At 42.2% G+C, this 16,543-nt stretch overlaps 2 protein-coding genes across 3 annotated transcripts in view; one reads left to right on the top strand and one right to left on the bottom strand.

The window, feature by feature from the left end:
* LOC139530770 (formin-like) overlaps positions 1-7,929 on the top strand; it is a 156,815-nt gene extending 148,886 nt beyond the window's left edge. For both annotated transcript variants that reach the window (XM_071327451.1, XM_071327453.1), the window contains exons 18-19: positions 4,012-4,093; positions 4,249-7,929. In XM_071327451.1, the coding sequence (XP_071183552.1) occupies positions 4,012-4,093; positions 4,249-4,293 (127 nt within the window). In that variant the 3' untranslated portion in view covers positions 4,294-7,929. The remainder of the gene's footprint in view (positions 1-4,011; positions 4,094-4,248) is intronic.
* Positions 7,930-8,692: 763 nt separating this feature from the next.
* Positions 8,693-11,122, bottom strand: LOC139530771 (gremlin-1-like). Its single transcript, XM_071327454.1, has 2 exons — positions 10,916-11,122; positions 8,693-10,328 (listed from the first exon to the last, which is right to left on the bottom strand). The coding sequence occupies exon 2, from the start codon at positions 10,325-10,327 to the stop codon at positions 9,776-9,778; it is 552 nt and encodes a 183-aa protein (XP_071183555.1). The 5' UTR covers position 10,328; positions 10,916-11,122; the 3' UTR covers positions 8,693-9,775.
* Between the last annotated feature and the right edge of the window lie 5,421 nt (positions 11,123-16,543).

The following is a 16,543-nucleotide window of genomic DNA, read 5'->3' as shown; positions in this document are numbered from 1 at the left end:
ATCTACCCCTGCCAGTGCGGGGAGGTGGAATAACCCGCACCGGGCTATGCACACATACAGGAGACAACATGCGCTCTACCGCATAACACGGTGTCTGTCCGTACTCTCGCTCTCCACGGTAAGATCGGGAAGTTGGCGCAGGTCTCCTACCTGACTTCGCCACACTACCCTTTAGACCCCCCCCAATATATTTTTGGGCTTGACTAACAGGCTTCCTACCGCGTCGTCGTGCTGCCTCCATTCGCCGGTATCCCTCCTCACACTGCGCCAGAGAATCCCAGGCGGGCTCCGGCACTCTCCTTGGGTCGATCGCCCACCTGTCGATCTCCTCCCACGTAGTGTAGCCCAGATCCTTCTCCTGCTTCCGGGCTAGCTCCTCAAAACGCCGCCTCTCTGCTTTCGCTGCCTCCAGCTCAGCTTTGGGGCGGCGATATTCTCCTGGCTGTGCCCATGGACCTTTACCGTCCAATATTTCCTCCCATGTCCAGAAATCCTGCGATCGCTGTTGCTTTCTCCCACGCCGCTTGGTCCTTGGTTGGTGGGTGATTCTGTAACGGCTGTCTAATTCCTCCTCCTCGGATGAGGAGAAGGAGTAGGGATCGGACCAAAACGCAGCGGTAGATGAATACATGAATGAATTTATTTAAAGACGAACACGAAAAAACACTTTGAAAAATTACAAAACAACAAAACGACGTAGACAGACCTGAACTTGAGAACTTACAATATAACACGAAGAACAGGAACAGACTAACCAAACGAACGAACACGAAACAGTCCCGTGTGGTGCCACAGACACAGGAACAATCACCCACAAACAAACAGTGAGAACAGCCTACCTTAATATGGTTCTCAATCAGAGGAAACGTCAAACACCTGCCCCTAATTGAGAACCATATCAGGCAACACATTTAACCCAACATAGAAACACATAACATAGAATGCCCACCCCAACTCACGCCCTGACCAACTAAACACATACAAAAACAAGGAAAACAGGTCAGGAACGTGACAGGGTGTGAATTCTTTCCAAAGTAACTGCATCTACCTCAAGTACCTCGTACCCCTGCACATTGATCTGGTACTGGTACTCCCTGTATGTAGCTTAATTCTTGTGTTTTTGATATTGCTTGTGTTACTCTTGTTCATTTATTATAATTTTTTTTTTTACTCGTTTGGAAGGCCTCGTAAGCAAGAATTTCACTGTAACGTCTACACCCGTTGTATTCGGGATGTGACAAATAACATTTGATTTGTTTGTTGTTGTGTGTGTTTGCGCCATACGCACCACACATACAGAAAAGCCGGGCTAGATATCTTTGAACTGGTGAGTTATGGAGTTAATGCTCTCCCAGCCATTCCATGGATCCATGTGCTCTCTCTTAATTGTTTACTAGGCAATCATGTCCCGTATTACCCACAGCTGATTGTGCTTATGTACAATTAACCTTATTTTAAATACTGTTCGCACACCCATAAAACCCAAGTGTTTTTAAGACTAGCTCATTATCTCATCGACCCACTGTCATTCTCCCTGCTTTAACCGGTGGGTTTCACTGCCTGCTAACTCCAGAGAGGGTTAACAGAACAGAGTGGGGCTGTGAGGGAGGATGAGGACTCTCTGTGCCACATACAGTAGTGCACAGGGGGTATACATACTGTGGTGTGTACATGTTGCTGTTACGGTACCAACAACTTCTGGATGAACTAAGGCCGCTGTTAGCAAACTGACTCATGTGTGTCAACAGACATCGAGAGGTTTTCTGTCTTAGACATGGTAGTGTTGTGCCACATGGTCAGATATGTGACACAATGTACCAATATGAGGGAGTTTTATGGTTTACACTGAGTGTACAAAACATTAGGAACATCTTCCTAATATTGAGTTGCACCCCATCAATTAGTCGGGGCAAGGTTTCTAAAGCATTCCACACCAGATAGATATAGGGGAGGTAATGACAGAGGTGATCGAGTCCAATAATCATTGATGCGCGTGACGGTGGGAAGGCAGGTGTGCGTAATGATGGTGGCAGGAATGCGTAATGCTGGGGAGCCTGGCGCCTTCGATCGCCAAGGAGGGAGAGCGGGAGCAGGCGTGACCTGGGAGAGCCTGGTGGGCCGGCCAAGGCATGGGCGCTGGACAAGCCGGCTGGGCGTGAACTCCCGACGAACCGGCAGAGGCATGGGAGCTTGGCGATCCTGCTGAGGCATAGGAGCCTGACAATCCAGCTGGGGCGTGAAAGCTTGTCAATCCCACTGAGGCGTGGGAGCCCGATGATCGGGTGGAGGCGTAGCAGCCTGACGAGTCGGCTGGGCGTAAAAACCTTACGATCCGGCTGGGACCCGACGTGGGATGGGCGCCGGGGAAATAACCTCTTGCGCCAGCTAGGGCGTGACAGCCTGACGAGCTGGCTTAGGCACCCCCGGTTCCATCGGTGGCGGCCCCCGGACCCGACGTCACCACCAACCGGAACGCCAGCACTCCCCGATGCTTCGTATGATGGCTTCAGCATTCTGTAATGACTGACGATGGAGATGAGAAGCAGGTACGGGGAGTCAACATTTATTCAGGAACAGACTGGGAACAAAACAGGAACAGCGTCAGCACACGGGTAAACAATGACAAACAACAATTAATGATGAAGCAGGGAACAGAGAAGGGAACCAGACAGATATAGGGGAGGTAATGACAGAGGTGATTGAGTCCAGGTGAGTCCAATAATCACTGATGCTAGTGACGGGGAAGGCAGATGTGGGTAATGATGGTGGCAGGAGAGTGTAATTCTGGGTAGCCTGGCACCATCAAGCACCAGGGAAGGGGAGCAGGAGCAGGCGTGACATCTCTACTCCAAATAACTTGTTCCATCTCATCCCACAGATACTCAATTGGATTGAGATCTGGTGTCTGGGCAGGCCACTGCAGTAAGCTGAATTCACTGTCATGTTCGTGGAACCATTCCTTGACAATCCTAGCCTTGTAGTATGGGGCATTATCCTGCTGAAAAAAATCTATTTGCAGATGGATACACTGCTGCCATAGAAGAGATGCACCTGATTGGCAATGATACTCAGATATCCTGTGGCATTCAAACGTTGCTCCACTTTTATCAAGGGGCCCAATGTGTGCCATGAAAACACACCCCACACCGTCACTCCGCCAGCCTGCAATGTTGACACGCGGCAAGATGGATACATGTACTCATAGGGTCTTCTCCATACCCTAGTCCTCCCATCAGCGTGAAACAGCAGGAACCGGGATTCATCAGACCAGGCAATGTTTTTCCAATTCTCCAGTGTCCAGAGTTTTTTCGTTCCTTAGCCCACTGCAACCCCAGTTTCTTGTGGAACTCTGTAAGGTTGTCGTCTGCCATACCCAATTCGTTTCATGGTACGACGAGTTGTGCATTATTTTATGGGTCTTTGGGCACCAATGTTGAACTAGACTGTCAGTTGACTAACTGTAACCCGTCTGTTGCTCTGCACAATTCGTGTCAGCCTCCTTTGTTGTCATTCATCAATAACCCATTTTCAACCACTGGCCTGCCATTGGCTGGATGTCCTTTGGGTGGTGGACCATTCTTGATACACTCAGGAAACTGTTGAGTGTGAAAAACCCAGCAGCGTTGCAGTTCTTGACACACTCAAACTGGTGTGCCTGGCACCTACTACCATACCCCATTCAAAGGTACTTAAATATTTTGTCTTTCCCATTCACCCTCTCAATGACACACATACACAATCCAAGTCTCAATTGTCTCAAGGCTTAAAAATCCTTCTTTAACCTGTCTCCTCCCCTTCATCTACACTGATTGAAGTGGATTTAACAGGTGACATCAATAAGGGATCATAGCTTTCACCTGGATTCACCTGGTCAGTCTATGTCATGGAAAGAGCAGGTGTTCCTAGTGTTTTGTACACTCACTGTATGTACTACCAGCAAAGGTTATTTTAACCTGTATAGATAGAGACATTTTCCTGATATGATTGAGGTTGATGTTTCCTTTCTTCCAGGCTGAAGGAAGCACAGGAGAACATCAAAAAGATCACAGCTGAGAAGAGGGTGGAAACCAAGAAGGTCAATGCCAACAGTCTGGTAAGAACTGGACTTCCTTCAACCACCCTCAAATATGTTGATGGATAACGTTGTTGCTATTACCTTGGCTACAGACGCAGTCAATCATGGTGGATCATATCATATAACACATTGCTATAAAGATCAGCTCTCCCTTTTTTTCCCTCTGTCAACAGAAAGAGAGACTGCGTCAGAAAGAAGCCAGCGTGTCCTCCAGCTGAAGAGGATAATCAATGAAGAACAGAGTGGAGAGAGGAAGTGGAGAGAGAGGAAGTGGAGAGAGAGGAAGTGGAGAGAGGAGATGATCACTTCTTCCCTTCACCACCTGCCTCTTACCCAACATCATACCTCACATAGCCCTCCGTGCCCCCACACTGTGGACCTCTCTACTACGGCCCATTCTACCGTCCTTACTGACTGGACCCCAGATGAGAGGCACCTTTTGTGGGCTTCTATCACTGTGTATCCCTAGGACCACCATCCAGACCAACATGTACACCATGGGAAAGAGGAAACTGAATGCCACCCTGCAGCAGATATGCAGGCTGCTAAGTCTACACAGAGGCTGACTAAACCACTGACATGATGAGACTCACAGGGGATAAAGGTCAACCTCATTCATCCAGACTGGTGTGACTATTGAATGGCCAGCCTGTAGAGCCTGCTCTGAGGCATGCTGGGGTTCAGGACAATGAGCACTCCAGCTGACATATCTACATTGATGACCACTGACCTCTAGGCTTCCTAGGCCTGCTGGAGCTGAGGACCTGCATACATTCCTCACTCTGGGTTTCAGGACAGCATCACACATCGTGAGGACATATAGTCCTATGTACTGTAGCCAGGTTATGCAACAACTACAGACGAGGCCTCATTGTTGCTGAGCTATGTTAACAAATATGGCGATCTTCACTCAGTGAAATTATTACGATTACGTAAGACATTCAGGAGTTGTTATTCTAACAATGATTTAGAATATGAAAGCAGTATACAATACTTTAATGTAAAGAATAGCTTTTCATCTGCTGTGGCCCATCCATGTTTGAAGTGTGTCTTGTAAATGTATTTCAATTGGTGTTTGTTTTCAAATGAGCAGGGACAGAAACGTTTGACCTGATGTTGTCTTATGAAGAGAATCGTTAGTCTTTATTGGACGGAGAGTCCTGTTGAATTCATAGCGATGTGGGTCCTGGTCAAATGGTAGAAACAGGATGTCGTACCAGTGTTGACTTTCTCACTGTACCAGACTGACCCCTTCTGGGTGATAGCCAGAGAATGCAGCAACGCCTTGCTCTCAACCACTGAGTCAGACGTCACGCTCTGAGATGAACAAGCAACCTTGCTATACGCTATGCTGAGGAAAGCAACAGGTCATCTGATTGTGGCTGCCCTGACACATTTTTGAAGTGTATATGATAGAATAGTTAGTTAATTTTGTTTATGACATATGTATGTCACAATCCTATGCACTTTCCTGCTTGCATCAGCTGTATTTAGTAGCTACATCCTTCTGTTATTGTCAGAATGGTACTTAATCAAATGTACTGAACTTTCTAGCACTTCAACTTGAACTCCTATGCAATTCTATGGTTTCCGTGCTATGATAACATTTGTGAATTAACACGTTGTGATAAATTGCATCATCCATGTATTTTTTGGAGAGAACTATAGTATATTTATTTAACAACAAAAAATGTCTTTGAACTCTGGAAGATTTCAACTTTGTCTTGGAAAATTATAGACAGGGGTTTAACCTTTATTTATATATTAAAATGAAAAATGTATGCCAAAACATTATTTTTTTCTTTGCGGTTGTATTTTTGTATATTATTTTGATTCCTGCCTTAGCTTGAGGAGGATGCATGAATGGCTCAGTAGTCAGGTGAAAGAAGTGTTTAGTTTCATATGGATGTGACCTACAGGGCCTTCGGAAAGTATTCAGACCCCTTGACCTTGACCTTTTCCTTTTTTTTTCTTTAAGTTACAGCCTTATTCTAAAATTGATTAAATTGGGTTTTTTCTTCATCAATCTACACACAGTACCCCATAATGACAAAGCAAAACAGTTCTTTAGACATTTTTGCCAATTTATTAAAAAACAAAAAACTGAAAATCACATTTACATAAGTATTCAGACCCTTTACTCACAACTTTGTTGAAGCACCTTTGGCAGCAATTACAGCCTCAAGTCTTCTTGGGTCTGACGGTACAAGCTTGGCACACCTGTATTTGGGGAATTTCTCCCATTCTTCTCTGCAGATCCTCTCAAGCTCTGTCAGGTTGGATAAGGAGCGCTCTGGAGCAGGTTTTCATCAAGGATTTCTCTGTACTTTGCTCTGTTCATCTTTGCCTCGATCCTGACTAGTCTCCCAGTCCCTGCCATTGAAAAACACCCCCACAGCATGCTGCTGCCACTACCATGCTTCACTGGTGGTGCCAGGTTTCCTCCAGACGTGACGCTTGGCATTCAGGCAAAAGAGATAAATCTTGGTTTCATCAGGCCAGATAATCTTGTTTCTAATGGTCTGAGAGTCTTTAGGTGACTTTTGGCAAACTCCAAGCGGGCTGTCATGTGCCTTTTACTGAGGAGTGGCTTCCGTCTGGCCACTCTACCATAAAGGCCTGATTGGTGGAGTGCTGCAGAGATGGTTGTTTTTCTTGAAGGTTCTCCCATCTCCACAGAGGAACTCTAGAGCTCTGTCAGAGTGACCATCGTGTTCTTGGTCACCTCCCTGACCAAGGCTCTTCTCCCCAATCAAGGCTCTTCTCCCCGATGGCTCAGTATGGCTGGGCGGCCAGCTCTAGGAAGAGTCTTGGTGGTTCCAAACTTCTTCCATTGGCTTGGTTTTTGCTTTGACATGTACTGCCAACTGTGGGACCATATATAGACAGGTGTGTGCCTTTCCAAATCATGTCCAATCAATTGAATTTACCACAGGTGGACTCCAATCAAGTTGTATAAACAGCTCAAGGATGATCAATGGAAACAGGATGCACCTGAGCTCAATTTCAAGTCTCAGAGCAAAGGGTCTTCACACTAAAAAATTTGAAATACCCGTTTTCGCTTTGTCATTATGGGGTATTGTGTGTAGATTGCTGAGGATTTTTTATATTTTTAAATCTATTTTAGAATAAGGTTGTAACTAACAAAATGTGGAAAAAGTCAAGGGGTCTGAATACTTTCTGAAGGCACTGTATATATGGAGCCTCATCATTTACCACAAATGGTCTTGTTTCATACCCTACCTGAACTGCTATAGAGAGTATAATTTGGCTATATATATATATTGCCTTTTGTTTCATTTAAATCAAGACAATGTTTACTTTGTTTAAAAATAGAAACAATTACTCATATCAAGCCATGTGTAGGCCTATATTTTACCCCTGCCAGAACCTATTAAGTGTCAAAATAGCACCTTTGTTTCATAATCTTTGAATGTGCCATTATTTTTTGTATGAAGACATTTCATAATCTTTAAATTGCATTTTATGTTTACTTTATGTTTACTTTATGTTTACTAGTTTTTCAGAACCAAATTAGTAGGCAAAATGTTCAATTTTGATAAAGGCCTATATGTATAACATGTATATGTTGATTCATTTCGTGAGAGGCCTACTCTATGTGCCCACGTGTTTTAGGTGTTTTATCGTTAAAAATGAATTTCCGCGAGGTCAAAGTAATAGATTGCAAACAATTCAGTCACAAAAGTCGTAACTGGAGTCTACAGATGAGGAATCCTGGCTCGCATGGAAACGGATGTTTAACCCTCCTTGTCTGTTGTTTCGCTACTTTCAGCACTCCCTAATAACATTCAGGCTCAGTAATGATGCAGTAGCCAAATAAAGGTGAAAATGACCATAGCCTAATTGTTTCATTGATTTGTGCGCAATAATTTATTAATTTGCACCTATATATCTCACAATGCACATTGTCATTCTAAATTAATCATTTGAAAATGTCAGAAAGCACGATAATAATGAGAGAAAGTGCACCTAAGTTAAATCGATAGAAATGGATAGAAACACGCAACTTCTCTGTACATGACTTGTAGCCTATTACACTTGGCTACATGTGCCAATGGTGGCGCAAACTTGATTATGTCAGCACTACATTCGGTACAATGAATGCAAGGGTAAATCGAAGCAGAGCGACGCAACTGACAAAACAACTCTGAAGTACCAAATGCGTAAGAGGCTTAAACAACTCGACAATAAATAATTGAGAAAGAAAACTTTGATCGGTGTTACATTTTTTAAGAAGGCTATTGATTGGTTGATGTATCTATTTTTAGAGAGTCATGTAAGCCTGCACCATCTGAACAAGAAACCGTAAGGGAGCAATGGTTTTACAAATGCTTTAGCCCTGTTTAGCATCAGATTGTCCCCACAAAAACATGGGCCTTTGACAGATTTGGGAGCCAGGGGAGATCCTATTGTAAACTTCGATAACATCGTTTGAAGGGGTTATTGAAACGGTTGTTGAGTCTAACATGTAATCGCGTTACTTGTGGTCTTTTCTCATAAATGATCTTCGTTTTACGACGAAATGTATCCAAGGGTCTAAGGAACTTATAAAAGTACCAGCAAGAGGTTGGCTCCAAGCAAGAAGAAAATAACCCATCACTAGAGAATATGTTTTTATTTGGTGTTTAGGGTTAAACCTGATACATAAAATGCTCTGCATGAAATCGGAGTGTTTGCAGTTTGGGTGTGGGTTAATTAACGATCCATTTCACATCGGTGGTGTCAGCCCTGCACCCTGACGCTGAAATGTTCAGACATGAACAATGTAAGCAAAAAGCGAACAGGTTCAGTGACCACTGCATCAATGTCAATATCTGTTTATTTTGTGGATCAGTTGCTCTGATAAAATTATCAAACTGGTTGCATATACAATTCGTGTATGAATAACATTTTATAACTAAAAGAAAAGCTTCCATCTACAGCATTATAAACAAGTATGTAGGCCTACATCGAACATTTTCATTTCCATGTCCAACTAATACAGATATTTCGTTTGTTTAGATTTATAGCATCGAACATATTAGTTCTAGCCTACTTTACAAAAACTCTCCGTTCTCCACTATAACACTGAACATTGGAGTCAAATAAATCAGTGGAGCATTTTTGCCACATTAAATAGTCGTTACTTGTTTTCAAATTCCACATAGTGGAAACTATCTATTCGTCAACTATTAATTATATAAACGCATTGTCTGTCCTATTTCCCCCCATTGAAATTGGTTTTGATAGCCTATTGCTGTCTCTGTTCAAAATAGTGTAAAAACATTGTGTGAAAAGGTTCCGCAGTCCTTTTTGAGGAGGTTGGAAAAGCCGTGCGCTTGTTTACAAAATCAGCAGTTTGTTGTGTTCATTCCATGTCATTATACCATGCAACGTTGCTTGCCACAGGCTGCTATTGCAATTTGAGCTATTGCAATTTGATTAATAGGCAATTATGCGCATAAATTGACATGGTACAGCAGTCCTTGTTTACAAAAGAATATGCCCAAGTATATCTACAGAAGCCTATAACATGCTGAACATGTCTGTCTGATCTTACGTTCCTTGCAGATTGAACATTTTCTCATATTTGGAATAGGGAAAAATGCTCCCAGACATACGGTGATTATCCTTCATGTGAACAATCCAATAATTGTTTGATGAGGAGACTAATTGGCCGCATCCCAGTCAATCACAGGGCTAGTCCAAGTCTATGGAGATGCAGCGGCACTGCTTTACGCGCTGGATGCGCTTCTTCTTGGTGGACGGCTGCTGGTCCGGACAGTTCAAAGTGAAAGTCATGGTAGTAAATCGTTTAGGCTTGCAGAACGAACAAGACTGGAAGGCTCCCTCTTCCCTGCGGACATGTCTGGGGATGTAAAAAGAATTACACTGTCCGTAGCAGAACCTGTTAATGATAGTGCGGCTGATGCAGCCCTCCTCGTGGATGGTCTGTTTGAGTGGCTGGGTCTTGCACCAGTCGCGTTTCAGATAGCGGCGCTCCGTGACATGCAACGCTTCTTGGCTGGACTCCAGCACCTCCTCAGCCGGTGCAGCAGAGCTCTTTTCCCGTCGTCGGGAACCAGAGCCCGCCTGCGGTGCCTGTGGTTGCTGCTCCGATTCGTTTGGGTTGTTTTTGTCAGGATGAGGGATGGCGCCTTGGGAGCCCCTGTTCCTTTTGGAAGCCACTGTATATGAGAGCAGCCCCAGGATTAAAACCATGCCACAGAGGATATACGCCGATCTGGCCATCCTTGAGGGGAAAGATAAGTGAAGGTTGAATTATCATCCACAGCCTAATCTCGGTTACTAAAATCTCGGGTAATTTGGTCAGCTGGTTAACACGTAGATATCTATACACGAGAGGTTATCCATAGCCTATCATTTCAACGCTGATGTTGAAATTACGTAATTTACGATTTAAGAGAAATAGAAACATTATACATTGCCTATTGATTTTGTATCGTGTTTTATATTGACAATATAGTCCACATGACCTAATTCAATAGTAAAATCAGAACGAAGATATATCAGAATGCAAATGAATATTTCATGGATATTGCGGTGGCGAAGTTAATGGGCGCTAGCCATTGCGTAAAACAGAATACAGAAAAACAATAACCTTTATGCATGAGAAGAATCATTCAATTTCACATGCATATTTACAATAGGCTACAATAATCACTGGGACATGTAGTCTAACTACAGAATAGGTATACATACAAGCAGAGTTTACGCATAAAGACCCCCTGCGATATGATGATAAGGAATCTAATTCGATAACATGCCCAAGTTTTACGCACGTACTTTCTCAGATGTTAAGCGTTAAACTTCACTAACCTGTCAAAAGCTCAAAGTAGCTGCAAATGAAATTATCTGTGGTGGGTGTTCTTTATGAAGTGTCCCGAGGCAAGAGGCAGCTAATGGTGGAGACTGTAGTACTGCTCTGGGGGCTCGCGCTGTTGGTAGTCTGGAGTCGCTAAGGATTCCATAGAAAGAGACTGAGGTTTTAATACAAATTGCAGCAGCGCCTGACTGTCTCCTTTTTAAATGTCTGTCAGCTGAGATGTGCACAACAGATCCTTCCACATTATTGGCTAAGCACGATGCAAGGAAATCAAAACTATCCGCCCCCTCAACACTTCCTCGAACCCACTTTAAGAATACCATGGGGGAGGGCGAGTAGGATAATTTTGGCACGAATTTCATGGAGACCATGCAGACTATAATGGTCCCGGATAATTACGTTTGTGAATGCCAATTGAAACAGTGCCAAGTGACAGGACTGTATAAGAAACTGTTACCACAAATAACAATGCATGTGGCCGAACGGAATTACAAGTTACCATTTTTTGGTTCAATTTATAATGGCAATATAGGCTATTTGTGTGACGTTGCCTACAAATGTAAATGGTAGATTTAATCAAATCATTACGTTTAATATCATAGGCATAGTTCCACAACATGTAGGGCCTAATTGTATTTTAATTACGTTTTCAATAGAATGCATTTATTTATTGAATTATTTAGAATTTCCCTAATGCCTAGGTATTATTATAGGCTATGTTTTTGATTGTGTTATTTATTCTGAAATTACAATTTTAGTGAGCTGTTTTCGATTTGTAGAATAACATTTTTTTAAAGTATTTTTTTACTTGGATGCATTACTTCACCAAAGATACAAATTGTTAGAAATTAGACCTACTAATATTTACGATTGGGAAACGAATAAGCCATATTAAATTAAGAGAAAATATGTTCTGGACCAAGTCTTTATATCACCTGTCGCGCCAAATTGAGTAGGCTAATAACGATTTATTTAAATTAGACTTATGTTTAACAGAAAATAAAGTGGTCCAATTTTCTCATTAAAAAAATAAATAAAATAAAGAGTTCTTAGTTAGTGCGTAATTGGTTGGAAACTGTTATGGACACATTTGTGCCGGGATGAAATGTTGAGAAATTAGCATGACGTTTGAGAATATATTTAGGGTAACAGCCAAAAACACTTTTGTTATTTAGAAATTAAAACATAAGCCCCTCAAGACAAGTCCAATTCCATTCTTGACATTTCCGCCTGGGCTCCTCTGTCTCACTTCAGTTAATTCCCATCAATTCACACTTCTTAAGTGTTTTTAAGACCGTTTTACAAACAGAAGGAGTTCTGCAATTGATACAATCTCAAAACTATTTGAAGCATCGCTACTTTTTTGGTTATGGGCTAAAGACAGTGCGTAAAATATGTGTTCTGTTCAAGCAAAAGTGATAGCCTATCACAAGTGTGTTTAGGCTTCAATAGGCCTAGCATATAAATTAGCCTACATGTTTTTTTAGGACAACGAACGAACTATAAGCCTATGTTATTTCACCTTGGCAAATAAACTCATGACCTGCTATATATCTTCAAATACAAAACACAAAACAAATATAAAACAAATTCATTTTTCTGTCGGATAAACCAGTCACAGTATTCTACACCTTAGGCTGTGCGTACTTAGGCTTCCTCATATTCGGTAGTCAGGTGTTTTTCCAGAGGTAACCTATCACATCCTCAGCCGCCTGACCGTCTGCATAGGCTATGTTGAGTTCTGAAAAGTTTGGATTAGGTGACCTGGCCATGTTTGCAGTTATAACAGTACATCCTGAGTCTCTCCACGCTGTTGCTCGTCAGAGTCCTGCATTATTTGTAGGCATACTGGGCTACTCCCCATCTGCGCAACACATGGTTGGCGGCCAATCCTCGCAGCAACACAATGCGAAGCCATAATATAACGGGCTTTCAAATAAAAATACATGCAGAACACGTCTACGGTTGTGCACAGTAGTGCGATGAGTGTGATATGAAGGGAATTAATTGAGGTGCCAGCAATGGGATATTAATCCTATTGCTGAATCAATTCAATTAGTTGACAGACCTCGTCAGGATGCATTGTGTGCAATTATTATTTGAACAGATTGAACACTCCATTGTGGCTTGATAGCCTACAGCTAATCTTATTATACATAAATAATTAGATAGCCTACATCAGGCTTATATTACTTCAATTGTCTCAAATAAAACACGACAGTCTACAAACCTCTATGTTTAATAGGATAACTAGGGCCAGTTGTTTTGGTGGGTTAATGTATTTGACGTGTACTTCCAGTATTATCCACTATGTTTTCTGGTAGAAAATCCTAGGAAATGTTCTTTAAATTACAAGTTGCTTCCAATCAATCAATCAATCTCTGGTTGTGCGTGAGTGTTTGGTGGGGGGTCGTCTAATTAGTCAGAGGAGGCTAAGTAGTTATACGAATCTAAATTGCACAAAACCTATTATTTGGCAGGTAATACTATTTGTAGATTAGTGATTCTACACCTTACTTTGCTCAACCTGATCCTCTACGAAGTAAAAAAAAAAGAAAAAAAAAAGAAGGTAAATTAGGGGCAATTTAAGACTCGCGAAATGACACTGGGCGTGTTCCACATTGCATCCGACAGTGCCGGCTACTGCAGACTGACTGATCTACAAAGAACTTTGCATCATAAACTACTCACACTCTTATAGGGTTATATGCTTGCTTCATAAATGGCACCCCTAAAGGTTCTATATAGAACCGAAATTGATTCCATATATAACCCTACTTGGAACCAATTTTGGTTCAGTGAAGAATAACCCCTGGGTTTCTGATCAAAGAACCCTACAAAGGGGTTCTATATAGAACCTTTCATGGTACCATATATGAAGCAAGCAATATAACCATTTTTGGTTCTATCCAGAACCTTTTTCTCTAAGAGTGCATTATTATTTGTAGATCATTCAGTCAGTCACAATTTACCCATGATACATTACGGTTTTGATCCTCTTGGACAGGCAATTGCCACCAGCGGCACAGCATATATTAGGCGGGCTCGAGTGGATCACAGATCACTTTTGTCAAAGTGTTCTGCATTATGGGTATAAGAATTGTTCGACTTGCGACTACATGTGGACTGCATGAACTTGACAAAAATCATGTGATGAAGTTGCCTTAAAGTCGCTGCAGTTGCTTCTCACCAACTGCACCATGCAGCCATCACCTTCATTGTGGGAGGCACTATATGTCAACCAATCATTAGGGTGTGTTTGTTTGACACAGGTTTTTGGGGTACCTATACTTTACTATTTATATTTTTGACAACTTTTACTCCACTACATTCCTAAAGAAAATATGTACTTTTACTCCCATACATTTTCCCTGACACCCGAAAGTACACCTTACATTTCGAATACTCAGGCAGGACAGCAATATGGTCCAATTCAAGCACTGCCTCTGATCTGGCAGACTCACTAAACACAAAAACTGCTTTGTAAATGATGTCTGCGTGTTGGAGTATGCCCCCGTCTGTCCATATATATGTAAAAAAAAATGGTGGGTTTACTTAATATAAGAAATTTGATGTATAGCATTTACTTTTACTCAAGTATGATGATTGAGTTCTTTTTCCACCACTGTACATAAGTACATTTAAAACCAGATACTTTTAGACTTTTAATCAAGTAGTATTTTACTTGGTGACTTTTGCTTGAGTTATTTTTGACAATTGAGTACCTTTTCCACCATTGACCACACATTATGTTTTCAGTGAGTGCGTGATATGGGGGTATAGAAGTTTATTTCGACATTTATACAGAAAAACTTTTATAAACAAACAATAGCAGATATGTTGATACTGCCATGTGGATCTGAGCCTTGCTGTTGGAAATCCACTACAGTGTGCGACTTTCGGCTGTTGCAGATGCACCTCCACCGACTTTCGGCTACAGTCGGCTTCGTTAGGCTTACCGCTGGAACACACCCATTGAGATGTGCGAGATGCAAGACTTCACTCGCACACAGTCAAACACAGTATCTGCGCACACTGTCGGACTTACCATCAGGCAGAAGAGGCAATTGCCTCAGGCCTCACATCATCAAGGGGCCTCATGAGCTGGGCATAAAGAAATGTTAAACAAAAAACATTACAATTATTTCTCAGCTCAAGGTATAATAAATACATAAAAAATATGTTTTTTTGCATGGGCTGCATCTCAATCCACTGCATCTGTGGAAGGTGGCAGAGCTACAGCTGTGCTTGTCAGACCAGGAGACATTTCGAAGATCGGTCTTCTCAAAAAACGTCTGTTTGGCCTACAAATTAATTTGACCCCTCTAGGGAAAGATGAGGCTCTCATGATGGCGTTCTCCGTTTTGCTCTACGACCTCCACAAGCAACTCCTCTGAAGGTAAGCCGGTACTGGGTGGAAAAATGTATTGAAGTTATTAGGGCATTTCCATGTTAAAGGTATAGAGGTAATTCCATGGTAAAAATGTGTTTTTGTTTTTCCTAAGCATTCTTACATCTCTCAGATATAGGACAGACACTTCAAAAAATACTCAATTTTGACAGTTTTTTCATGTTGTTATTGAATGCATTTCTATGGGCTAATAGCAGTAAGTGCAAATTCAATATTTCATCAAATAATTTTTTAAAATATGTATACAGTGCATTCGGAAAGTATTCAGACCCTTTGACTTTTTCTAAAATGGATTGAATAAAAAATCCTCACTCTACACACAATGCCCCATAATGACGAAGTGAAAACAGGTTTTTAGAAATGTTTGCAAATTTATAAAAACAGAAATACCTTATTTACATAAGTATTCAGACCATTTGCTATGACACTCGAAATTGAGCTCAGGTGCATCCTGTTTCCATTGATCATCCTTGAGATGTTTCTACAACTTGATTGGAGTCCACCTGTGGTAAATTCAATTGATTGGATATGATTTGGAAAGGCACACACCTGTCTATTTAAGTTCCCACAGTTGACAGTGCATGTCAGAGCAGAAACCAAGCCCAGAGGTCGAAGGAATTGTCCATAGAGTTCTGAGACAGTGTGTAAAGTTCCCCAAGAACACAGTGTCACAGGTTGAGGTTTGGAACCACCAAGACCCTTCTTAGAGCTGGCCGCCAGGCCAAACTGAGAAATCGGTGGAGAAGGGCCTTGGTCAGGGAGGTGTCCAAGAACCCGATGGTCACTCTGACAGCTCCAGAGTTCCTCTATGGAGATGGGAGAACCTTCCAGAAGGACAACAATCGCTGCAGCACTCCACCAATCAAGCCTTTATGGTAGAGTGGGCAGACGGAAGCCACTCCTCAGTAAAAGTCACATGACAGCCCGCTTGGAGTTTGCCAAAAGGCACCTAAAGTACTCTCACACCATGAGAAACAATATTCTCTGGTTCGATGAAACCAAGATTGAACTCTTTGGCCTGAATCCCAAGCGTCACGTCTGGAGGAAACCTGGCACCATCCCTACAGTGAAGCATGGTGGTGGTAGCATTATTCTGTGGGGATGTATTTCAGCGGCAGGGACTGGGAGACTAGTCAGGATCGATGCAAAGATGAACAGAACAAAGTACAGAGAGATACTTGATGAAAACCTGCTCTAGAGCGCTCAGGAC

This window comes from Salvelinus alpinus, chromosome 9 (assembly GCF_045679555.1).
Source record: "Salvelinus alpinus chromosome 9, SLU_Salpinus.1, whole genome shotgun sequence".
In the NCBI taxonomy this organism is placed as follows: Eukaryota; Metazoa; Chordata; class Actinopteri; order Salmoniformes; family Salmonidae; genus Salvelinus; species Salvelinus alpinus.
This window is presented reverse-complemented; position numbering and strand designations above follow the sequence as displayed.

What these genes read in the sequence shown, in the direction of transcription:
- LOC139530771 (XM_071327454.1), bottom strand. Translation starts at nt 10,327, where the DNA reads ATGGCCAGATCGGCGTATATCCTCTGTGGCATGGTTTTAATCCTGGGG.